This window comes from Pristis pectinata, chromosome 4 (assembly GCF_009764475.1).
Source record: "Pristis pectinata isolate sPriPec2 chromosome 4, sPriPec2.1.pri, whole genome shotgun sequence".
Classification (NCBI taxonomy): Eukaryota; Metazoa; Chordata; class Chondrichthyes; order Rhinopristiformes; family Pristidae; genus Pristis; species Pristis pectinata.
The window spans coordinates 101,111,763-101,133,972 of record NC_067408.1 but is presented as its reverse complement, the minus strand read 5'-3'; the positions used below and the strand labels follow the sequence as shown (position 1 = coordinate 101,133,972).

General features: G+C 37.5%; 1 protein-coding gene across 1 annotated transcript in view; it reads right to left on the bottom strand.

The window, feature by feature from the left end:
- The window catches only part of urb1 (URB1 ribosome biogenesis homolog), an 83,274-nt gene that overhangs the window by 29,669 nt on the left and 31,395 nt on the right, over positions 1-22,210 (bottom strand). Inside the window, exons 17-30 of the mRNA XM_052013906.1 lie at positions 21,918-22,056; positions 20,620-20,790; positions 19,787-19,986; positions 17,829-18,050; positions 14,901-15,068; positions 12,885-13,749; positions 11,628-11,835; positions 10,463-10,649; positions 10,291-10,349; positions 8,085-8,275; positions 6,546-6,656; positions 6,389-6,452; positions 4,983-5,151; positions 4,702-4,804 (exon numbers count right to left, since the gene is read on the bottom strand). Coding sequence (XP_051869866.1) covers positions 4,702-4,804; positions 4,983-5,151; positions 6,389-6,452; positions 6,546-6,656; positions 8,085-8,275; positions 10,291-10,349; positions 10,463-10,649; positions 11,628-11,835; positions 12,885-13,749; positions 14,901-15,068; positions 17,829-18,050; positions 19,787-19,986; positions 20,620-20,790; positions 21,918-22,056 — 2,857 coding nt within the window. The remainder of the gene's footprint in view (positions 1-4,701; positions 4,805-4,982; positions 5,152-6,388; positions 6,453-6,545; positions 6,657-8,084; positions 8,276-10,290; positions 10,350-10,462; positions 10,650-11,627; positions 11,836-12,884; positions 13,750-14,900; positions 15,069-17,828; positions 18,051-19,786; positions 19,987-20,619; positions 20,791-21,917; positions 22,057-22,210) is intronic.

Below are 22,210 nucleotides of genomic sequence, written 5' to 3'. Positions count from 1 at the left end.
AAAATAAAAGTTAATTTAAAATACATAAAATGGTTAGAAATACTTAAAAGATAATTGAAATTTACTTAGTTTCCTTTTTGCCTCTTAATCTGCAGGCCTAGAATCTTTACTGAAATCAGTAGGATTCTTGACCCTACTCCAGGCCTGACCTAGCATAGAGTCAACAAGATCATTCATCGGCATTGACTGGGCCTCACCAGTGACTCCACATGGAGGGCAGTGGTGAAGCACTACTGCAGATTCAGCACCATCTGTTACTCAGTATGTCAAAGTCAGAGGCCTACTGAAATTTAAATAGCTGAAAGCCAGCAGTCCTGTTCTAAAGCATCAACTCCATCCACAAATATTCTCCCTAATAAGATCATTAAGAGGAACAGGAGTCGACCATTCTACTTGCCAAGCTTTCTCCGCTGATCTGGCTTGCCTTAATTCCACTTTCCCTTCCTATTCTCATAACTCTTGATACCCTTAGAGATTAAAAATCTACTTAGCTCAGTTTTGAATATATTCAAGGATTCAGTCTCTGCAGTTTTCTGGGACAAGGAATTCGAAAGACTCATAATCTTTTGAGAGAAGAAATTCTTTCTATCTCAGTCTTAAATAAACGCCCCATTCTGAAACTATGTCCTTGGGTCCTAGACTCTCCCATGAGGAGAAACGTCCTCCCAGGTGCCAAGCTCCCGGAGAAAATATTATGCTTCAATAAGAGAGTCCTTCATTCTCCTAAATATCAAAGAATACAGACCCAAAATTAACAACTGAATCTAACATTTTTCTAATAATAGACATTCGGCTGACCAGCCTATGGTTACCAGTTTTTACTCTTCCACACATTGACAGCTTTTCCTTGATTTTGGAAGATTTCAATTAAAGCATCCACCATCTCTGTTGCCTTTTTTATACAAACCATTAAGTTCAGTGATGGTGACGGTATTTGATTTCTCTCCTGTACTTTTATTAGTGTTAATAGAATACATAGCATTCTTTACCCTAAAGACTGATGCAGAATATCTATTTAGCTCCTCTGCCATTTCCTTGTTCCCCATAACTACTTCCCCAGCATCATTCGCTGAGAGACCTACACTTACTTGGACCTCTTTTAAAATGTATTTAAAGAAGCCCTCATTATCAGTTTTTATACTTCTTATTAGTTTTCCATCATAGTTTATTTTCTCCTTGATCTGTTATTCTAAGATCATTTATTAAACTGGTCTTGTTACACATTACCAGATCCAAAATACAATGTTAAGGTTCCACATAAAATGAGTTTCAACTCATTTGTTTGTGAATAAGGAGATAATGTTCATTATCTCACAAAAATAAGTGAGAATTTCTGACTTTTTCTAAAATAATGAAACAAAAGACAAAATTATTACAATGCTCATGATGTCATTTGTAGACTGTTACTTGCAAGGGATGAAGCAGCCTGTTATGTTTATCCTGTTATGCAGGTTCTTTCACAAACTTAGGAAGTACCTCGACTCATTATCCATAATGAAGTACTCATTAAATGAAAAAAAATGTGCAAGCCAATTTCAATGCAGCAAGGTGCTGCAAAGAGCATGAACTGTAATGCACTGAGGATGAGACAGCTTTCATTGACATTGATTGAGAGATAAGTATTAGCCAGATAACCTTTCTCTCTCTGAAACAATGCTACAAGGCCCTTAACATCCACCTAGAATGTACATGGGCTTGCAATTCAAAAATCACACCCAAAGGATGACAGTCATACAGCAATGGAAATAGGTCCTTTGATTACCATATCTGTGCCGGCCATCAAATATTTATCTCCACTTATCCTATTTTCCAGCAAATAGTCCATAGCCTTTTATGGCATGGCATTTCACGTGCTCATCTAAAGAGTTAAATGCTTTGGGAGTACCTGCCTCCACCAACCCATCAGGAAGACTGTTCCAGATTTCAACCACCATCTGCAATTCATCCTAGCCTTCAGAAATTTTTTTCAATAATTTCCCTACCACTGATGTTAGATTCACCGGCCTTTGATTACCTGGTTTATCCCTGCTGCCCTTCTTGAAGGAAGGTGCCACATTTACTGTCTTCCATTCATCTGGACCTTTTCTAGAGAAGACTTGAAAATTTTGACAACAGCCCCAGCAATCTCCCGCCTTGCCTCCCATCAGGTCATGGGGATTTATCCATCATTAAACCCACAAAGACATCTAATAGCTCCTTTTCTAGGAATAACTTGTTCCAGAATTTGATTGTTCTGCCCCGACTTCTCTTTTTCCACATTTAGGTTAGGTATGATTAATTAAATCAAATTAACAATTATGCATTTAAAAGAAAAGTCTTCCCACTGACTAGGTGGTCCATAGCTAACTTGATACTCCAGTTGGATACCAGAATAACATGGTTATGTAACCAGCTGATGGAGAAGCCAATGTGCTCCTCTGCTGGGAGAGGTAAGTATAGTTTGCTATCTGGTGGCCTAGCCCAGGAACACATAAAACAACAAAACTAGGGCATAAATTTTGATGGGATTTGAACTTGCTGGCATTTACCTAAATAAATGCATGTTTAGACTTTGGCGCATGCTTATCCGTATTGAGTTCAGCATTATATCATGGAATTCACCCATTCATTTGGATTACTTAACACAGGTTATGAATAACAAGCCATTATTTACTGTCCACCCCAAACTGGTCCCTGAACGAAGTGGTTTGCTGAATCATTTTGGAAGGTGGTTAAGAGTGAACTGTATTGTAGATCGGAGTCACATACAGCCTGGATTAGTTCAGAAATGGAGATTTTACAGCTGTGAGAAAAAAGTAAGCAAATTACACTTTTACCAACTAGTTCTGTTTGGAGAAAAGTTTTTATGTGCTTTGGGCTATGTTATCTCTTTTCTGTATATTTTTAATTATTTTTTATCATGTTTCACGATTGAATGTCAGAGACATTCAGAGGTTTCATGGATGAGATTTATTCTGGCCCATCCACATGACCCATTAATATTATTCAAGGTAACGGCACCACGCTGGGTCTCAGTGATCGAGTCTACAAGGCATCCATTCAGAAATAAAAGGCATTGAATTTCAAAACTGAAAATGCCTGGCACAATCTGTATGGGAAGGAAGGGTATTGTTTGCCACTGAAATTAAGATATTTAGGTAACTTATAGTATTTCACAGACATTCTTACAATAAATATACATTTTTATAAATAAATCATTATTTCGTGAGGAGATAACTTTCTTAAAGACAACTCAAATGTGAGAATTGCTAAAAGAAGAAATGAAATCCAAGTACAAAAGCTAATTAATATCGAAACATAGATCTTAATGTCAAGAATAGGGCTTAAATGAAGGATTTTAGTGTTAAGTTTTGCAATAAAAAATTTGGATTTCAAATCTTCCTTCATAGCATTTTCAACACAGGCCAAGTAGTTCATTGTTGGGAATAGTCTTTTTTGAAAGACTGGCTTCAGCCTAACATCAGTGGTGAGTAAGTTACTGCAGGGGATTCTGAGATACAGGATCTGCATTTGGAAAAGACAAGGACTGATTAGGGATAGTCAGCATGGATTTGTGCATGGGAAATTGTGTCTCATGAATTGAGTTTTTTGAAGAGGTGACCAAGAGGATTAATGAGGGCAGGGCAGTAGATGTTGTCTACATGGACCTTAGTAAGGTTTTTGACAAGATTCTGCATGGTAGACTGGTCTGGGAGGTGGGAATCACATTGGTTGCAAGGTGAGTTAGCCAGTCAGATACTAATTTGGCTTGGTGGAAAGAGACAGAGAGTGGTAGTGGAGGTTTTTTTTTCCCAGATTGGAGGCCTGTGACCAGTGGTGTGCCACAGGGATTGGTGCTGGGTCCCCTGCTGTTTGTCATTTATATTAACGATCTGGATGAGAATGTAGGTGCCATGATTAGTACATTTGCAGATGACACCAAAATTGGTGGTGTGGTGGACAGTGAAGAATTTTGTCCAAGGTTACACTAGGATCTAGATAAACTGGGATAAATGGACAAAGGAATGGCAGCTGGAATTTCACTTAGAAAGGTGTGAAGTGATGCGTTTTGGAAAGTTAAACCAGTTTAGGACATACACAGTAAATGACAAGGCCCTGGGGTAAAAGTACATAGTTCCGGCTGTACATGTTACAACTGTGTAGGATGTTGGTGATATCGCACTTGGAATATTGTGTACAGTTCTGGTTGCCATACTATAGGAAGAATGTTATTAACCTAGAGAAGGTGCAGAAAAAATTCATAAAGATGTTGCCAAGACTGGCAGGCTTTAGTTATAAAGAGAGACTGGCACTGTTTTCCTTGGAGTGAAGGTGGCTGAGGGGTGACCTTATAGAGGTTTACAAAATCATGAGGCGCACAGATAAGGTGGATGATCACATTCTTTTTCCCAGGAAGAGGAATCTAAAACTAGAGGGCATACGTGTGAGGGGAAACATTTAAAGGGAATCTGAGGAGTAAATTTTTCACACAGAGGGTGGTGTGTATATGGAATGATCTGCCAGAGGAAGTGGTAGAGGCAGGTACAATTATAATGTTTAAAAGACATTTAGACAGGTGCATAGATAAGAAAGGTTTAGAGGGATATGGGCTAAATGCAGGCACATGGGACTAGCTCAAGCAGACAACTTGTTTGGCATGGACAAGTTGGGCTGAACGGCCGGTTTCCATGCTTTATAACTCTATGACTCTATTTTGCATACCTGATGTAATTAATCCACTGAAGAGAGGCAGCAAGAAACAAGGGTCATAAAGATCACGTGGTTCCTTAATACTGTACTCTTTGAACAGCGTCTCCTTTCCTTCCTGAAAGGAACAGAATGAGCAATGATGAATCTGTCATAAAATCTAGAACAGATAAAATTATTCAAGTTTGAATTATTCAAGTTATTGTAATTTAGTGCCAGCTTACACATGTCCTCGAGTTATATAAAAATAAACCAGAAATAAGAAAATAAAATGTGATGTCTTAAACTAAATGTACCTCAGGCAACATATATCTATGTTGTGGAAAGTTAACAATTGTCTGGAACATTTTCTCCCTGTCCAACAATGACAGGATTTCCTCCATGCTTGGTTGTTGCCACAGGGACTTCCCCAGGCTTTTGCAAGTCTTTTGATGTTCAACAGCAGCTGGGCCCCAAAATAGCAGTCTAGAAAACAGATGTTTATTTAAATTACAGCTGTGTAACCAGGTTTAAGATGATTGTAATTTTCTATTCTGTAAAACAAAATTATCTGTACTTTTTCTTATCAACATGCTTTCTTATTCCTTTCTTCTTAAGCAGAGGTTTATGCAAACTCTCACAAAATATAATTTGGTTCAAAATGAAACATGTTCTGACCACTTCATGATTCTCAATAATTTTTCTTCATCCAATTTCCCTATTCGGTTCCCTTAAATGTTGAGCCTTTGGCTCTCTAGACCAAATGTTCCCAAGTATTTTTCATAAATAGGTAGCATAGTTAAATTGATCAGTTTTCCCCACGCAAGTATTTCCAGCAAAAGGTCACAACATAGATTTCAGGCAATTCCTCCATCCCTTACCCCGACTCATAGAAGCCAACTGCATTCCCTTTAAAATCTTCTAAGATCTGCCAATTTAGCACAGATTAAACTGCAGCTTTTCTTGAAACTATACAGTATAGCTAATCATCGGAGAAATTGTCCAACTAAAATGGTGGTCCACCCGTTTAAAAATGTTGCTTGCATAGAACTGCATACGATATAATAGACTTTGAAACATCATACAGGCATGTAGGGGAAGAGTTACAATCCACAATAGATGTTGAATCCTTGCTGGACTTATGACTGTGCTGGTGAGAATTCAGTTACCACACCTCTTGAATAAACTGTTAAAACCAAAGCCCAATCTTTCTCTTGGATGTACATAAAAAAACTCCCTGGCACTACGACAGGCACTGGGAGGTTCTTCCAGTGCCCTGACCAATAATTATGCATTAACAAGCACTACTGCAACCAGCTCATTATCTCAAATGTGTTTGTGTAATCTTACTGTGAATAACTTGGTTGGTGAGTTTTCATTTATTACAATATTAAACATACTTCAACATTTTATTGGATATAAAGTATTTTGGGACATCCTCTTGTTGTGAAAGGGAACAACTTGCCAAACCTCCTAAATGTATGATCTTTACCACCAGTAAAGACCTGGGCAGCAAATGCATTGGAAAGCCATACATCTTATTAACTGTCACTAAACTTTTTTTCCACCAGAACCAAACCACCAGAACACGTTCACATAAGGACTGTAACAGATCGAGGCAGCCACTCACCACCACCTTCCCAAAGGCAATTAGGGATGGGCATTAAATGCTTGACTTGCTAGTGACAACCTCAACACATTAGGGAACATAAAAAAAACTCACCTGAACTCAGCAAGGCTTATGTTGTTTTTCTCATAAGACTGTAGGAGCAGCAGCAGTTTCTGATCTTTACAAAGGAAAAAAGGCAGATAATAAAATGGAAATAATTATGCCTGCTGTTCAATTATATGAAATTTAATCACAGAAATAAAATACATACCTGTGATGCTGAGTGTTGCTCCATATGCTCCCAGCAGTACAGGAAAATGGTTGCTGTTGCACACTGATGGACAAAGTCTGACCAAAGCTAGTAACACATCAATTAGAGCAACTACCGAAAAGAAACAGAACGAAATATTAATAAAAACCTGTTGAAGTGTGGTGTTACTTTATGTAATTTGGTACGCTAAACAATATCTGCAGACTTTTTTTTTCAATTTTGGACACAGAACCTCAAAGAACATACAAACCGTTAGATAAAGTCCAATGATGATTCACTGTGATGATTTGGTGTTTGGAGACCCAGCGAAAATGAGAGATTGAGGAATACTGCATTACGTTACTTGGAGATAAGCAGATCAAAAGCCTGGTCCAGCAAAAGGTCACAACAAAGGATTTTGATAGCGGAATCCCAGAACAAAGAGATGTAGTATTCAAATTTGCAATAAGCAGGCTTAAAGCATATCCAGAAAAGTTCTTTCTAAGGAACAGGAAGCAATGTTACACAGAGTGAGGAAACTGGCTCAGCAAAGAAGAGGGCTTTGGGCCAATATTCAAACTGGTGTGATGTGATCAGTAATGTCCCACAAGGGTCTTGGTTGGGCTGCAGTTATTTGTATACATCCTAGGTGAGGAGATAGAATGATGCATATCCAGTTTGCTGAATCACAAAGATAAGCAGCAGTGGAAACACTTTAAATGTGCATGACATATCTTAGAGATATTAAAAAAAATTAAGCTAACAAGCAAAACCGGTGGCAGCTAAATGTTAGCAATGATATGTGAAGTCAATCACATCAGTCTAATAAAGGGCAGAACAGAATATTTTCTAAATGCTGAAAAGCTGGAAACAGTGCAGCTCCTAAAGGATGTAGGAGTTCATGTGTATGGGCAGAGCTACAGGAAATGATATTGAGGTTGATGGAATGCAGACTTTTATATCCATGGGAGTAGAATACAATGGGGTAAAGTTATTTTTGCAGCTACACAAAGCTCCAACACTGTATGTTCAAGGAGAATAAAAAGGCCTTCGAAGGACTGCAGTGTTCATTTAGCAGAACAGTCAGTTGCTGCACCGTTACTGGTGCTTTCAGTCATAGTGCTTCATCATTCAGTTCAATGTCACTTAACAACATTAGGACAGCAGATCAGGGCTAAAGTGGGGCCAACTGGTAGGAATTAATCACTGAATAAGCAAAAGACAAGTTTCAAAGTCTTACACACATATAAATTATATTGTTTCTGGAACAGCGTTTTGATTTTTATTGTTCAGGTCCTGAATATCAGGTATAAATCAGAGTTGCCGTAAAAATTGACTCCTTTGAAAAGAACAACCAAGTGTGTGGAAAGCTGTTACAGCAAAAAGAATGGTTTAGAGTTGGCAAAAGTGCTATTTAAAATTCTGAAAACATTGTGTAAGAGGTTAACTGAAGTATTTATCACAGTCGTTATTCACCCCTCTTTTGCATATGCAAGTACTTTGTTTAAGGTGGGAAATCCAGAAGAAAATCATGGATGATCCTTCCAATTCCGGTCATACCTCTTATTCTTGAACTTTCATCTGAGTCCTCTCTGATCTTCAGCAGGGTTGGCAGAAACAGAGAATGATTTGTTACCATCATGTGAATCATAGGCAATGGGATCAAGTTTTGAGCCAGCTCTTCTTTCTCATACAATGCTGGTATTAACTTATGGAGGGCTTCTAAAAATCCCAGATCTGTATAACGATACCTGCCATTATAAAAGGATCATCAGAACCAGGAACATAAGTAGAACAGTTTATGTGAGCACTGACTCATTCAACAGGTTTCTGTTTTATAAATGTCACTGTAGTTGATACTTGTGAACTTTCATGTTCCAAGCTCCAAATAAACCACCCTATGTGCTTTCTCCTTCTCCTGTCTTCAACGTTAATTGTCTTGTCTTTGACCCACCATTTACCACAACATCTTTGCAGTTAGCAGTGTTCACCTCCAAATTTATTTTGTCTCAGACCCCATCAAAACCATTACTCACTCTCATCTTGTTTGTTTCCCCCATTCCTGTCCACAGCTCAGCTTCCTTATGTTCAAGGAAAACAAATTTGAAAGAATATGGCAAGTAACTGGTTTAATAATTCACCCTGGATTTGGGATCTTCACCATTTCCAAAGATGCTGAGTATTTCAGACTATCCTCTGAAAAATAATACTCACTTCTTTTCTTTATTATATAGTCTCCTTGAAGATTTCTTCCCATCATTGCCCAATGGCTCAGGTACTCATTTGTCATTAAGACCGATGCAATCTAGAAAGTTGTCTCTGTCACTTCTCCTAGCTTACTGGGCCAAACTTTAATGCTCAACCTTGCCTTAACTCCAAATTCCCATTTTCTTCAGACTTAATCTTTTCCTCATGCTATCTCCAAATCTTGTCTACAAAGTGTACCAGCTTTTTCCTCACACCTATACCCATTAAACTGCTAACTTCCTTCCTGGCCACATCAGCTGATATTTTTAATCCTTCTCTCATGAGGTATGAACCTTTCTCCTTCAAATCGGTCACCATCATCACTTTACTCCAAAAACCTTCTAATCACACTGTCCTTGCATCTATGGCCCCATCTCCAATAAACCTTTCTTCTCCAAAATCTTTAAGAATGTGTTGTGTTGTAGCCTCATAATTTCATGCCCACTTTTCCTGGGCTGCTGTTGAATGCCTCCAATAAGGTTTCAAATGCCTCTTGACAAATTTACCAAGGATATTGTTGGTGAATGTGATAAAGAAAATTTATCCATCACCCTTCTCTCTCTGCTTATGGTTGTTGACACAGTTGACTATGCTGTCCTCCAACATTTTTCTTCTATCATTTGGGCCAAATAAAACTTGTCTAATTCTAATATTATCTAGCCAGCCATTGCCAAAGAATAATCAGCAATAGTTTCACTTCTCATTCCAGCACTCTTATGTCCAGTGAACCCCCAAGAGCGCAATCTTGGACCCCTCTTATTTCTCATCTATACGCTGCCCAAGACAATATGGAGGATGAGGAAAAACAGGTTCATGTATGCTGATGACCCTCAACTCTACCACTACTACATCTCTTGATACTTCCATCACTTCCAAACTGTCAGTCTGTTTGTCTGACACCTACCACTTGATAAGCAGAAAAATCCTTCAACTAAATATCCGGAACACCAAAGTTATTGTCTTTGGTTCCTGCCACAAACTCCATTTCCTTCCCACAAACTCCATCGATCTCCCTAGTAAAAGTCTGAAACTGAATCAGCTTGCTTGAAACTTTGGAGTTATATTTGGTAGTGAGATGATCTTCCGATAATATGTTATTTCATTTACTTACACTTCTGTAACAATAACTCAGGTCATCTAATATTGAAACCCTCATCCACATTTTTATCATCTCTGGATTCAATCATTCAAGTGTAATCTTGCTCTCCTTCCTTGTTCTAACTCCATGGATTTGAGGTTGGCAATACTATCATTGCTCAAGTCCTGTTCACTCAATATCGTACATGTTAATTAATGTCTCATTTTTAAAATAGTTTTCAAATCCCTCCCCTTCTTCCCCATTCTCCTCTAGTCATCCAATTCTCAAGAGTTATCTGGACTATTCCAAATCTGAATTCTTATGCATCTCTAATTTTAATCACATGCACTGTTGGACTGTTAAACATGACTATTTAAAACATTATCAAGATGTGCACTATCTTTTACAAGGTTGCCAAAATGAATTAACATTTTAACTTACTTAAGCCCATTCTTTACACAACTGTTCCAATCATCTGAATTGACCTCACCAACTGAAATCTGCAAAAAGAAAATACAAATTTTGCCATCAAGGATTTTCATACATTTATAATTAACACAGGATGAATAATCATTGCTTTGCACCTAAATGAGGCAATAAATGTAAAACTAACCAGTAACTCCTGCAATCTGCTCAACAATGCCATTTCAGTCTCCTTCATTTTCTCTTCCTGCACCTTGCAGCTGCTATAGTTGGCCACTAACCACCGGATGCAAGCCTTCAGTAGGGATTTCCTCCAGGATCGTTTGTCCTCAGGATATTCCTCCAGTGCATTTGTGACTGCATCTGCTAAAGTCCACCTGAAAATTAAATAACTCCATTTTACAAAAAAGATTTTTTAAGAAAATAAATGAATGATGAAAAACTGACCACAAATACAAAAGATAATACACATGTTCATAGTCTGACACTGATTGTTTCATGACAAAAAAATGCACTTTACACATTTATCACATTCACACCAATGCTGTAAATTTATGGTGAGGAAAATTTAGAGATAGAGAAAATGACTATATCAATAAATGTATTTAGTTTGGGAACAAAATATGTTGAATTTGAGCAAACACATCTGACCGGGTGCCATTCTTGCTTCCAAGTCAGAATGTTGGTGTTCAAGTCCCATTCCACATATCTGGTCACATAATGTAGACTGCCGCGATAAATGCAGTTGAGTCTACCAGCCCTCTCTTGTTTTCCTTCCTGTCTCTGCCTACATTTCCCACTGGACTTGTGTGCTTTATTTTCTACATACGAGTCAGCCTCCCCATCTGCTAAGCTGTTGTTCTGGATCCCACCCCTCTGCGTCACTAGTTCACACTCTCCCTGCAAGGATATTGATCCCCTTCCAGTTCAGGTGCAACCTGCCCTTCTTGTACAAGTCACCCCTGCCCCAGAAGAGAACCAAATGATCCAAAAATCTGAAACCTCGACTTCTGCACCAGCTCTTTAGCCATGCATTCATTTGTCTTACCTTCCTGTTTCTGTACTCACTGGCATGTGGCATATTAAGAAAGATAACACACTAACAAAAGATATCAAAAATCCAGTGATTTGGATGGATCCCATGTCCAAGTTCCCCATTTGAACACCCCAACATCTTTTCCTTTCTTTAAGATCATCCTTAATATCCATTTCTCCACATAGGATTATAGTTACTCTGACTGCCTCCCTCAAATAACTCATCCTTCTATTCAGGATCTTGTACATCACTATAAATTTCTTCAGCCATTTTCCTATGTCGAAAACATGATGTAATGCAAGGCTACATTGCAATCTACCTTGACAAAGTTGCTGTTTTCTCCAGCACTGCGGGTAGTTGTTCCATAATACTTGCTACATCTTCACGTGTTGATGGGAACTGTTGCACTAATCTAGCAAGTACTTTCATCTGTAAATCAAGTTCATCGGATGGATCATCTGATGCAATGTTTCTTACTAGCATCTTCCACGTGGTATTTCTAATAACCTTGAGGACATCTGCAAAGACTAGATTAAGGGAAGAAAACATTGTTTATGGCCTGAAAAGTGAATTACATGATTACACTGGACAAGTCATAAGGAAGATAATTTGTCTGCTGTAATGTTCTGTTTGGTTATTTCTGTAGAGAATATTCTAATGATAACTGAGGCATACCAAAAGTTCAAATGAGTACATTTCCATTGAACAATTCCTAAAGATACTTACTTATAATGACACAAGACGTAGCCAGGATTGTTCTGTTGGGAGCTTGCATGGACCTGCTGGCTGCCTCCTGTGTCATTATAAGTATCTTTAGGAATTGCTCAATGGAAATATACCCACGTGAACTGTTGATATGCCTCAGTTATCATTAGAATATTCTCTAAAGAAATAATCAAATAGAACATTATTTTCCTGCAGCTTTGCAATTTATTCTCTCTTACATGTCCATCAATTCTCTTGCGATTCTTTTTGCCGCTTAACTACACCAAGTGGCCAATTAACCCATGAGCATGTCTTTCACTAGCAGGAAACTGGAGCACCCAGGGGAAACCCACTAAGCTGTAAACTCTTGGGGGAGTGCCCAAGATCAAGATCAAACCTGGGTGCCTGGAGTTCTGAGGTAGTGGCACTAGATGCCATGTCACACTCATCAATATTTTAAACAGGTTTATTGCTGAAGGCTTATTTTCTCCTTCACAAATAACTTCTGGTTTAAAAGTGACAACTGGAGAAACATTTATGGATTATCTATAGCCACTCTCTTCAGGTAAAGAGCAGCGGTGGTAATTACTGCAAGATCGGCCGGACAAGTCACAATCTATCCCAGTTCATATCCTTCTGCTGGCTTTTCACAGATGTAAAAATGGAACATTTGATATATAGTGGAATAACTTGTTGCCAATAAAAGATGCAAAATTTCATGTTGGGCATCTGCCAGCATTAATACTAACAGGTGAGCAACCATTTGCAATTACAGGCTACCATCTTAATTTCTTTCTCCAAATAACAATTCCCAAAAAAAGCACAATCTAAAGGATGAAACTAAATAATATATCTTTACGAAGTTAATCACCTCTCTCTGGCCGTGTATATTTACTCTTTTCTTGGCATTCCAGATATGTGCTAAGAAGCGAAAGGTAAGCATCCATATTTTTCCGAAGATGTTTCATTCTGCCTGATTCTAAGCACCATAGCTCAAACTGTAAAAGGCTAGTCTTGCTGTGCTGAATAAGAAATTTGCAAATAGAAAGGGAATCTTCAGACATGCGATTCAAGCAATCAAGAAACACGTCTGGTCTCACAGCCTGTGCAAAGACTGGTTCTTTCAAGAGGACTCGAAGAAAGACCTTCTCCAGCTCTTCACTGTTAGAGTACTGTAAGAGTGTTCCCACAGCACTGAAATGGTCACATGATAGCAATAGATCATCTTTGTCTGGAGTCTTCTGGTGATTTTCTGTAAGGATTTTTACCAAAGTCTTTCCATACAAGCCCAGCTGTTTCACTCCATCACCCCCTTTCTCAGGGTTACTTTTGATAGCTAGATATTCTTCTGGGAGTTCCAATATAGATGCCACAATTTCTTTGAGCCAAGTTATATCCACATAGGTGTTTAAATTTTCCAGGGCTTCTAAAGGCAAGGTTCTTTTATCCATCACTGCTGATTTAGCTGTAGATAACTTTTTCAGTTCAAGTTCTTTCAGAACACTTTCCACTATAGTTTTAAAATAAGTTAACACCATATCCATGCGACCAAGTCTCTGCAAAGATGGGACACTTAGTTCAAGGAGGCTCAGGGTGCCTGAGCTAAGGAGGGCTGACAACATTTTGAAGCTGATGGGGTTAAGACTGTGTGCTGGTGGAGCCTGTAATTCCAAAGCCATAAACCATTGCTCAAGTGTCTGGTGTTTAAAAATTGCTGACAACATGCTCTCCAGAACCTGAAATTAATAGTGGAGAATAAAAAGCACAAAATAAACATCAGAAGCAGAAACAGAAAATGCTGCTAATATATGCAGGTAGGACAGCACCTGAAAGGGAAAGTCAAGTTAATTTCAGAAAGGATGCTTTATTGGAATGGACACAGGTGGAAAATTGAGTTCTGGCAGAGTCCAGTAAGGAGTGTCTGCCTCCTTTAAATGCTAACTGATCTGCTTTGCTAATTTCAGAAATGAAGTGAGATATGATGTTAATGATGACTTAGTATTTAGCACTGCATAGCAATAAAAAAAATCATGAAAATTCACAAGAAAGTTTAAAAATAACTCTGCCTTCTATTTGAAAATTTAAAAAAAACTTCAGACGCTGAGAATCTGAAATAAAAACAGAAGATGTTCGAAACATTCAGTGGTAACAGAAACAGATTTATGTTTCAGGTCCGTGACCTTTTATCAGAACAAATTGGTAACACAAAGAAGAATTTCTATAAGTCCAATGAGCCCTACTAGACATACACATGTATGAATGCTGGAAAAGCTCAGCATCACAACCAACAGTGAAACCCCTGTGCCCAAAGCTACTCTAAAAGCACCCACCAAACCAGCCACCTCTCGCAAGAAGGACAAGGGCAGCAGGAAAATGGGAATACCAACACCTGCAGGTTTCCTTCCCAATAACACATCACATTAACTTGGAACCACATGTTCTTTCCTTCTGCAATACTATATCTCAATCCTGGAACATCCATCTAACAGCATAATGGGAATAATTTCACCAGGATTGCAGTGGTTCAAGGAAGTGGCTTACCAACATCTTCTCCTGGCCAATTACGGAAGGAAAATAAATGCTGATCTTATCAGCGACATTCATATTCCATTAAAAAGCAGGACATTCACACTGTTTAACTTCACAATTGAATAACGGCCATTTTGATGAAACTACTTACCTGCAAGGAGTCAACATTTGCAGCAAGAAACTACATGGGGGAAGGGTAACCAACAAAACAATGTTAACGCAGATGCATATTTTGTTGTAGTGTTGAAGTCCACAAATTTTCTCAAAAGGTTGAAATACTCTCATGGATAAAATTTATCTTTGCAATTCAGTTTATTACATTTAAGTACCCTATCAAAGCAAAACTAAAACGAAATACCTGCTCTTTAGTTCGTTCATCTACGACAACATTGAAGTCAACGAAAAGCTCATTTTCTTGTTTTTCTAATTTCTCCTGAATATCTTCTGACTGTTCACATCTCTGTAGCAGTGATTTCAAGAGATCCATACATAGTGCAATCAGTCCTAAGCTGGTGCTTCTTCCCAACTGAAACAACAAACAGACTCAGAACCATTGGAATAACTGGTACCTATCGAGCAATTATTCTTACCCTTTTCAATATATATGTGACTAATACAAATATCATATCTGTTAGTTCCTCAACAATACCGCATAAGTTCATTTTAAGAGACAGCAAATGCTGCTTTGTATTTATATAGCTGATATATTCCCAATTTTTTTGTGGAACATAGTGAAGATGACTAGCAGACTACAAAATGGACACCTACGCTGTTTTGGGTATTTTCAATGTATAAATAGCTTCAATGAGCAGAAAACCACAAGATCATTAAGCAAAGCAAAATTCTCAAAGTTCAATAGAAACTTGTGGATGTTCAGAGAAGCAGCAAATGGTACATGGCTGAACCCAGGAAATTTAGAAACAAACTTTCCTTTCAGAATTCTGAATTCAGCAAAAAAAAGTCTAAGGGATCGATTAAGTGAAACCAGATCAAGGGAGGCAAGTAACATAAAAGCAGACTGTTATAGCTTCTACAAGTAGGTAAAAAGAAAAAAAAATCAACAAAGACAAATGTTAGTCCCTTCTACTCAGAAAATGAAAAAAATTATAAAGGTGAACAAAGAAATGGCAGAGCAAGTAAACAAGTACTTTAGTTCAGTCTTCATGTAAGAGGTTATTCCCAGGAACCAAGAGTTTCATGAAAAGGAGGAATTAAAGGAAATTAGTAACAGTGAAAAAAGAGAGTGCTGGAGAAATTAATAGGACTGAAAGATGATATACAGTATACCCAGAGCCTGATAATTTGCATCCTAAAATACTAAAAGACAGCAATGGAAATAGTGGATGCATTGGCTGTCAACTTCCAAAATTCTGCAGATTTTGGAATGATTCATGCTGACTGGAGGCAGCAAATGTATAAAGTGAGGGGGAAAGAAAACCAGTAACTATAGATTTGTTATTTTAATATCAGTGTCTATTACAAAGAATGAGACAGCAGGACACTTAGAAAATATCAACAAGATAAGACAAGGTCAGAATGGATTTATCAAAGGGAAATTCCTTGATAAACATTTGAAGATGTAGTTGGTAGAATAGCAAATATGAAGGTTATGCAACCATGCTGGCTATCATTGCAAGAGGTTATGAGTACAGGAGCAAGGATGTCTTACTACAATTATACAGGGCCTTGGTGAGATCACATGTGGAGTACTGTGTGCAGTTTTGGCCTTCTTAGCTAAAAGGTACATTTGCCATGGGGGACTACAAGAAGGTTCACCAGACTAATTCCTGGCACGATGGGAGTATCCTATGAAGAGAGATTGGATCCACTGGTCCTACATTCATTAAACTTTAGAAGAATGAGAGGAGAACTTATTGAAACATAAAATTCTGGCAGGGCTCAAGAGGGTAGAGGCAGGGAGGATACTTCCCCTGGCTGGTGGGTCCGGAACCAGGGGTCACAATCTCAGGATATGGGGTTGGATTTTTAGGACAGAGATGAGGAGACATTTCTTTTCAAGGAGCAATGAATTTGGGAAATTCTCTATTACAGGAGGATATGGAGGCCAAGTCGCCGAATGTATTTATGGAGATAGATATATTTCCAGACAGGAAAGGCTGTGTTTAGGGGTATGGGGAGAGAGTGAGAACCTGGGATTGAGATAGAAGATTGGCCATGAACATACCAAATAGCCTACTCCTGCTCTTATTTTTCTATGTTTCTATGTAACTGCAAGGCATCTCACAGTCTAAAAGTGTGTTGCTGCCCCCATGTGACTATGTGCCATAACTACAAAAATTCTGTTTTAATTGGAGATCATATTTGTATATTCTAATGTAAAATTTTTTGGTTAATAGAAATAAATAAATTGCATTTATACAATGTTTGTTATGGTTTAGGGATGTTCCAAAGGATTTCATAGCTATGAAGTATAACAATTACCTTCTAAGCAATTTTAAAAGGAATCCAAGAGAATATTTGAAATTTGCAGGACAGCTCAACAAAACAATTAATTGAGGCTTATCAGAGTCTAGGTTTAAAAAAGGCATACAATATAAAAGTCAAGAACGTTAAACATTATAAAACAACAGTGTGGCCCAGCCAAAGTTTCAGATGGACATGATGGCTTTGGAGAGAATACAGTAGAGATTTACTAGAATGGTTCCTGGCATGAAAGATTAGTTACATTGATACCTCGAGAAACTGGTGATTACCTCCATGGTGTAGAGAGGGATTTAACAAAAGAATTTAAACTGTTTCTAAGGGCTTAAGGATATATAACTAGAAGGTCCAATTAAAAGTGACTGGCAAGATGAAGACAAAAAATTCAACAAGCGATTACGATTCAAAATCAATGACCTGATAGCTTCAATGAGTCTTCTAAAGCAATTGTATAAAAGGAGAAAAAGGAGAATACATGGAAAGAACAAAAGAAGTAGGATTAACCAGTTTGTACCCTGTAAAAGCCAGAGCATTGTTGAGGGCCAAATGGCCTCCTGTGCTCTATGAAATAACAATTCTACAATGTGCTTCAACAGTGCACAGAAGTTTCAAATTTTTCTCTTGTAAATATGTCTTCTTAAAATAACAAATCAGGATTTCAAATACTGATCTAATGATAGAATCTGTTTAATAATCCTGATAATCTACTTTAAACTAAAAAAGTAATGATGAGATGTGTAACATCTTGGCAAAAGGTTACTTATTATAACAAGTGAACAAATATTATTTGACTAAAAATGTATTTTTCAGTTATCAGGTGTTATAAGTAAACAATTTTACTTACTTTGTTAAAGTTTGCCACAGACATTCGGATGTACAGCATCACTTGCTTCACAGCCAGAACTAGCTCACACAAGTGCAACTGTGCCACTGCCTGCTTCAAATTATCTTTAACTTCATCACTGAGGATGCTGACCCTCATTTTATATGCTCCCATCAGAAGACTGCAGAATGAACCTTCCTTCAATGGAACAGAATGTGTTCTTTCTGTACCAAACTGTTCAAACTGTGGACAAGTTTCAGAAGAAAAGATGCTTTATAATTTGTTCTACACAATTTGCCTATTGCAATGCCAGAAGATTAATTTAACATCTTATCTTGGAAGTGCACCTTCATTTTCTAGAAAACTCAAATTACTTTTGGCTGGCTCTGCAATAATCTACCAGTGTAATGGGCCAAATCACAGCGATCGTGGTTGGCAGTTCCAAACAGAAGTGCCAGCATTTGCCAGAATGAAGGAACATTTGGACTTGTCTGCACCTGTGCAGGTAAATTTTATTACTAACAGGCCTAATTTCTTGGCTTGCTCATTACTTGGAATGATTTCAATGGGGTTTCTAGAGTACAGATCTGGGATGCAAAGGGGAAGGTTAGTTAGATTTTTTAAAATTAAAAACATAAAATAAATATAATTATGCTTTTATGTATTTTTTATTAACTTTGATTTTCAATCTTTTTTTTCTGTTTCTTAATTATTTACTTCAATCTGATTAATTTTTTTGTATCTCCAAATGCCAGAGACATTATTCATGTCAATTCACAAGGCAAAGTTCTGTCCGCTGCCTTGCCACGTGTTAGGTATTTCAGGGATAGAAGCTCCACATTGCGTCACTCAAAGCCCTTCACTTTCTGGATCTCTCCAATGGACTCGAGGGTGCAGAAAGCCAGTGGAAAAGGTCAGGTAAATGTAGTTGTGCAGGGATTGCAGTCACTGATTCTGGACTGGTCCAGATAATCCAGTCCAATATACAAATCTCCAGCTAGTCTCAAGAAAGACATGTTATTGCGCTAAAACAAATTGCATTCAGATTGGTCCATTTCGGAACTCACACATTTGAGATGGAAACAAGTCATCTTTGACCCCAAATAAAAATATACGAGATGGTAACCTTTACTGCAGTAACAACTTTAATTGTATAGAACTATTTATACTGTAAACTACTACAGATTCCTCCATTACCAGATTTGTTCCATTACCAATTTTTACTCCATTACCAGATGAAATTTGTGCAACTGTAGTATTTTTGTAATTGTTAATCTCATAATGTTTGGAAAAGGCATTCAGATGTCTAAATACTATGAGATCTACTTCCTGTAAACTCGTGTTTTTAAATAGAGTTTGGGTTCCTGGGCACTGAAAAATCATAAAACTCTAAGAATGTTTAAGATTTTGTTTCCCACGTCGTACAACACAATTTATTTTTTAAAATGCTTGTATAGCAGTTTAAAAAAATGCTCTGCAGGTTGCACTTTTCTGTAAAGTCTTGCTTTAACTCTTCATAACACAATGCATATTTCATGGACATCCCAAAGTGTTTCACAGATAATTATTTATTTGAAGTGTAGTCACTGTTATAACACATGAATGATAAAGAGATAAGTGACCAGACATTTGCTTTTTGGTGATGCTGGTTAAAGGATAAATGCTAATCAGTACATTAGGCAAACTTCCCTATTTCACATTCCAGAGATCCGTTTAGGACAAAGCTTTACTCTTGGAGATACTACAATTAATTCAAATATCAAAAAAATAGTTGTTTACTGAAACTGTTGACTGTGTAGTGCAAATAAAAAGATGATTTCTACGAATGCATGCATTGGACATTGTCATATAAACCTCAATAGTAGAAGCTTAAAGTAATTCTATCAACACTAACACTATTGGGAACAAAATGTTTTCAACCCTTAAGTGTCAAACCAAGTTGTGGGAGTGAAACCAAAGCTGGAAATTTAACTTCTTACCAGAGACTCCTTAGCCTGCTGTGGGATCCAAAGACTGTAATATGTATAGAACTGGAAAATATTTTTGACTAGACTTCGGTTTTCAGAAAATGAATCCAGTTCTTTGTCATACATCTGTAATATTAGACACAAAGCCAATGGATCTTGCTGCACATGTAGAATATTGGTAAGCGTAGCAATAAGGTACTGCAAAACAGCATCTGAAATAGCACAAAATAATGGAGAAATCAACAAATGAAGCATTTGCTCCTTTAGTCGCATTCAAGTGAGACTCAAGTTCGAACAAGTTCAAGATATAAGATCAGCATAGATCTAGAACTGAAGTATTCGAATATACTCAGTGTTATTAAGATTTCTTGGCTGCCTTCATTTGCGAAAGGACCAGATTATCTGGTCAAATCTGCTTCAACACCATTGTTGAATTTTTGGCCATAGCATGCAAGCCAAGTGGGACCAACATAGAGAGCTTGTTGGGTTTTCAAAAGATCTTGACAATTCGGAGTGAATGGATCATTGCAGTAACGACCATTTTAAATAAAATGAGGATTGATTGATGAGAACAGAACATGCAAGAGAAAGACAAAATCATTACAATAGTCAGCTCCCGCATGATTGTTAAATTGATGCAAACTGTATTCCTATGCATTTGAATTGAAGCTTCAGCAGTGGTTTGATGAACCTACTTTGTTTAAGTTTGTGTTAGGTAAAATGCAAAATTTTGACAAAGACATCAAGATTGAAATGATAGCATTAGGAGTAATGAAGTTTCTCTGCCACAATCTCGCTAGAACTCAGAGGCAGAAAGTCCTTTCAAGAATTATTCAGAAAGTCACCTGTTCCATTACTGTTTCCCAAGACCATTTTGTTCCTGGCTTCTAAAGCAGCTGTGACCACTGCACTGAAAGGAAATGTTTGTGTAATCACCTCTTCACTTAAAGTAAACCCAACCTCATCATTCAGACCTTCACTAGTGTCCATAATAATGTCCACCATATCCAGCACATCTAAAAGAGAAAAGGTCAGAGAATCATCATGTACAAAGTGAAAATAATTGGCTAATTGGTTAATAATTTATTTCCTACTACACATTTAAATTAATATAGTAATTCCTGGCTTACATAGCTTCAAGTGGAGTTTGTGCATTAACCAAAGAATGCTTTAGTTCACCTACTAATTGTTCCATTGAAATTACTTCAGTTGGCAGAGGGATTGATAATGCACCAGAGAGGTCTGCTCCAGTGAAAAGTTAAGACCCCACAGAAAATTAAGAGACCATAGGCAATTTGAAACCAATCCAAGTCAATTAACATGTTTCTTTTTGATACCCAATCCGATCTACATCTGACACGTAGTTAAGTCCCATTGGGCTTGGATTAAGTAGTCATGCTCTATTGCACTCAATCTTTTCATCTCCCAAAATTAGACAGCACTCAGAAAATGAAAGTCTCTTGCATTTTGGAAAGCCAATGGGTTTTTTTGTGAAATTCTGGGATAATTGTACTGCAATTGCTGCTAACTATGGGTCCACAGTAGAGCATTGCTCCTATCAGCAGGGTTACCATGAGAAGTCCCAGAAAGCTGCTGCAGAAAAATGTCAAACCATTGAAAAAAGGAATCCCTCTCTTCTGAAGTCAGAGTTAAGTTCATTGCTGGGTCAGAGTAGAAGCTCTAATCTGTATCTAACCATGCTACATTTGTCGTGTGAGTGCTTGATGCTGAAATATGTTTCACTAACAAGTATGAATATCAATTTTAAGGTGCACAAACAATAAACTACAACAACAAGGATTGTTTGCTGTGATGTACCATGCGTGCTAGAAATAGAAAAGAGAAATTCAGCAAACCCTGCCTGTAATTTTCATAGTGTTAAATTGTTGGCCAGAAAATTATTTGCATGGGTTTTAAATGTCCCAATATATAGTCCTGGAGTGCACTCTAAAGTGGAAAATCAGAACTACTTACTGCAGGACCCCTCTCAATTACATAATTGATCTTACTGTGACTGGCAATATTACTTGGAACATTCAACTGAAAAATGAATCAATTTTTTACTTTTTCTTTTGCTGACTATATTTATAAACTGACTGCAGAAGATTTGTTTTATTCAATATTGTTTTCTTTTCCTACTCACCATCAATATGTGAGATAGGCAAACTAACAGCATCCAAGTCCTGCCCATCAAGGTTTGCTTGCAGTGTACTTGCTTCTTGTATTGTTTCTGAAATCTTGTCAGTGTAAGGATATGGATTTGATATTAACTTTATCAAAACCTACAAAAAAATGCACAAAATGAAAGCTGTACATAGTTATCTGCACAAATTACAGAAAAAACAATGATAGCTGAACTTTGAATCAAGGAAGACTGAAAATCTTACTATTTTCAACTCAAAGACTCTTGGAACTCAAAATGGGGCTACCATCACC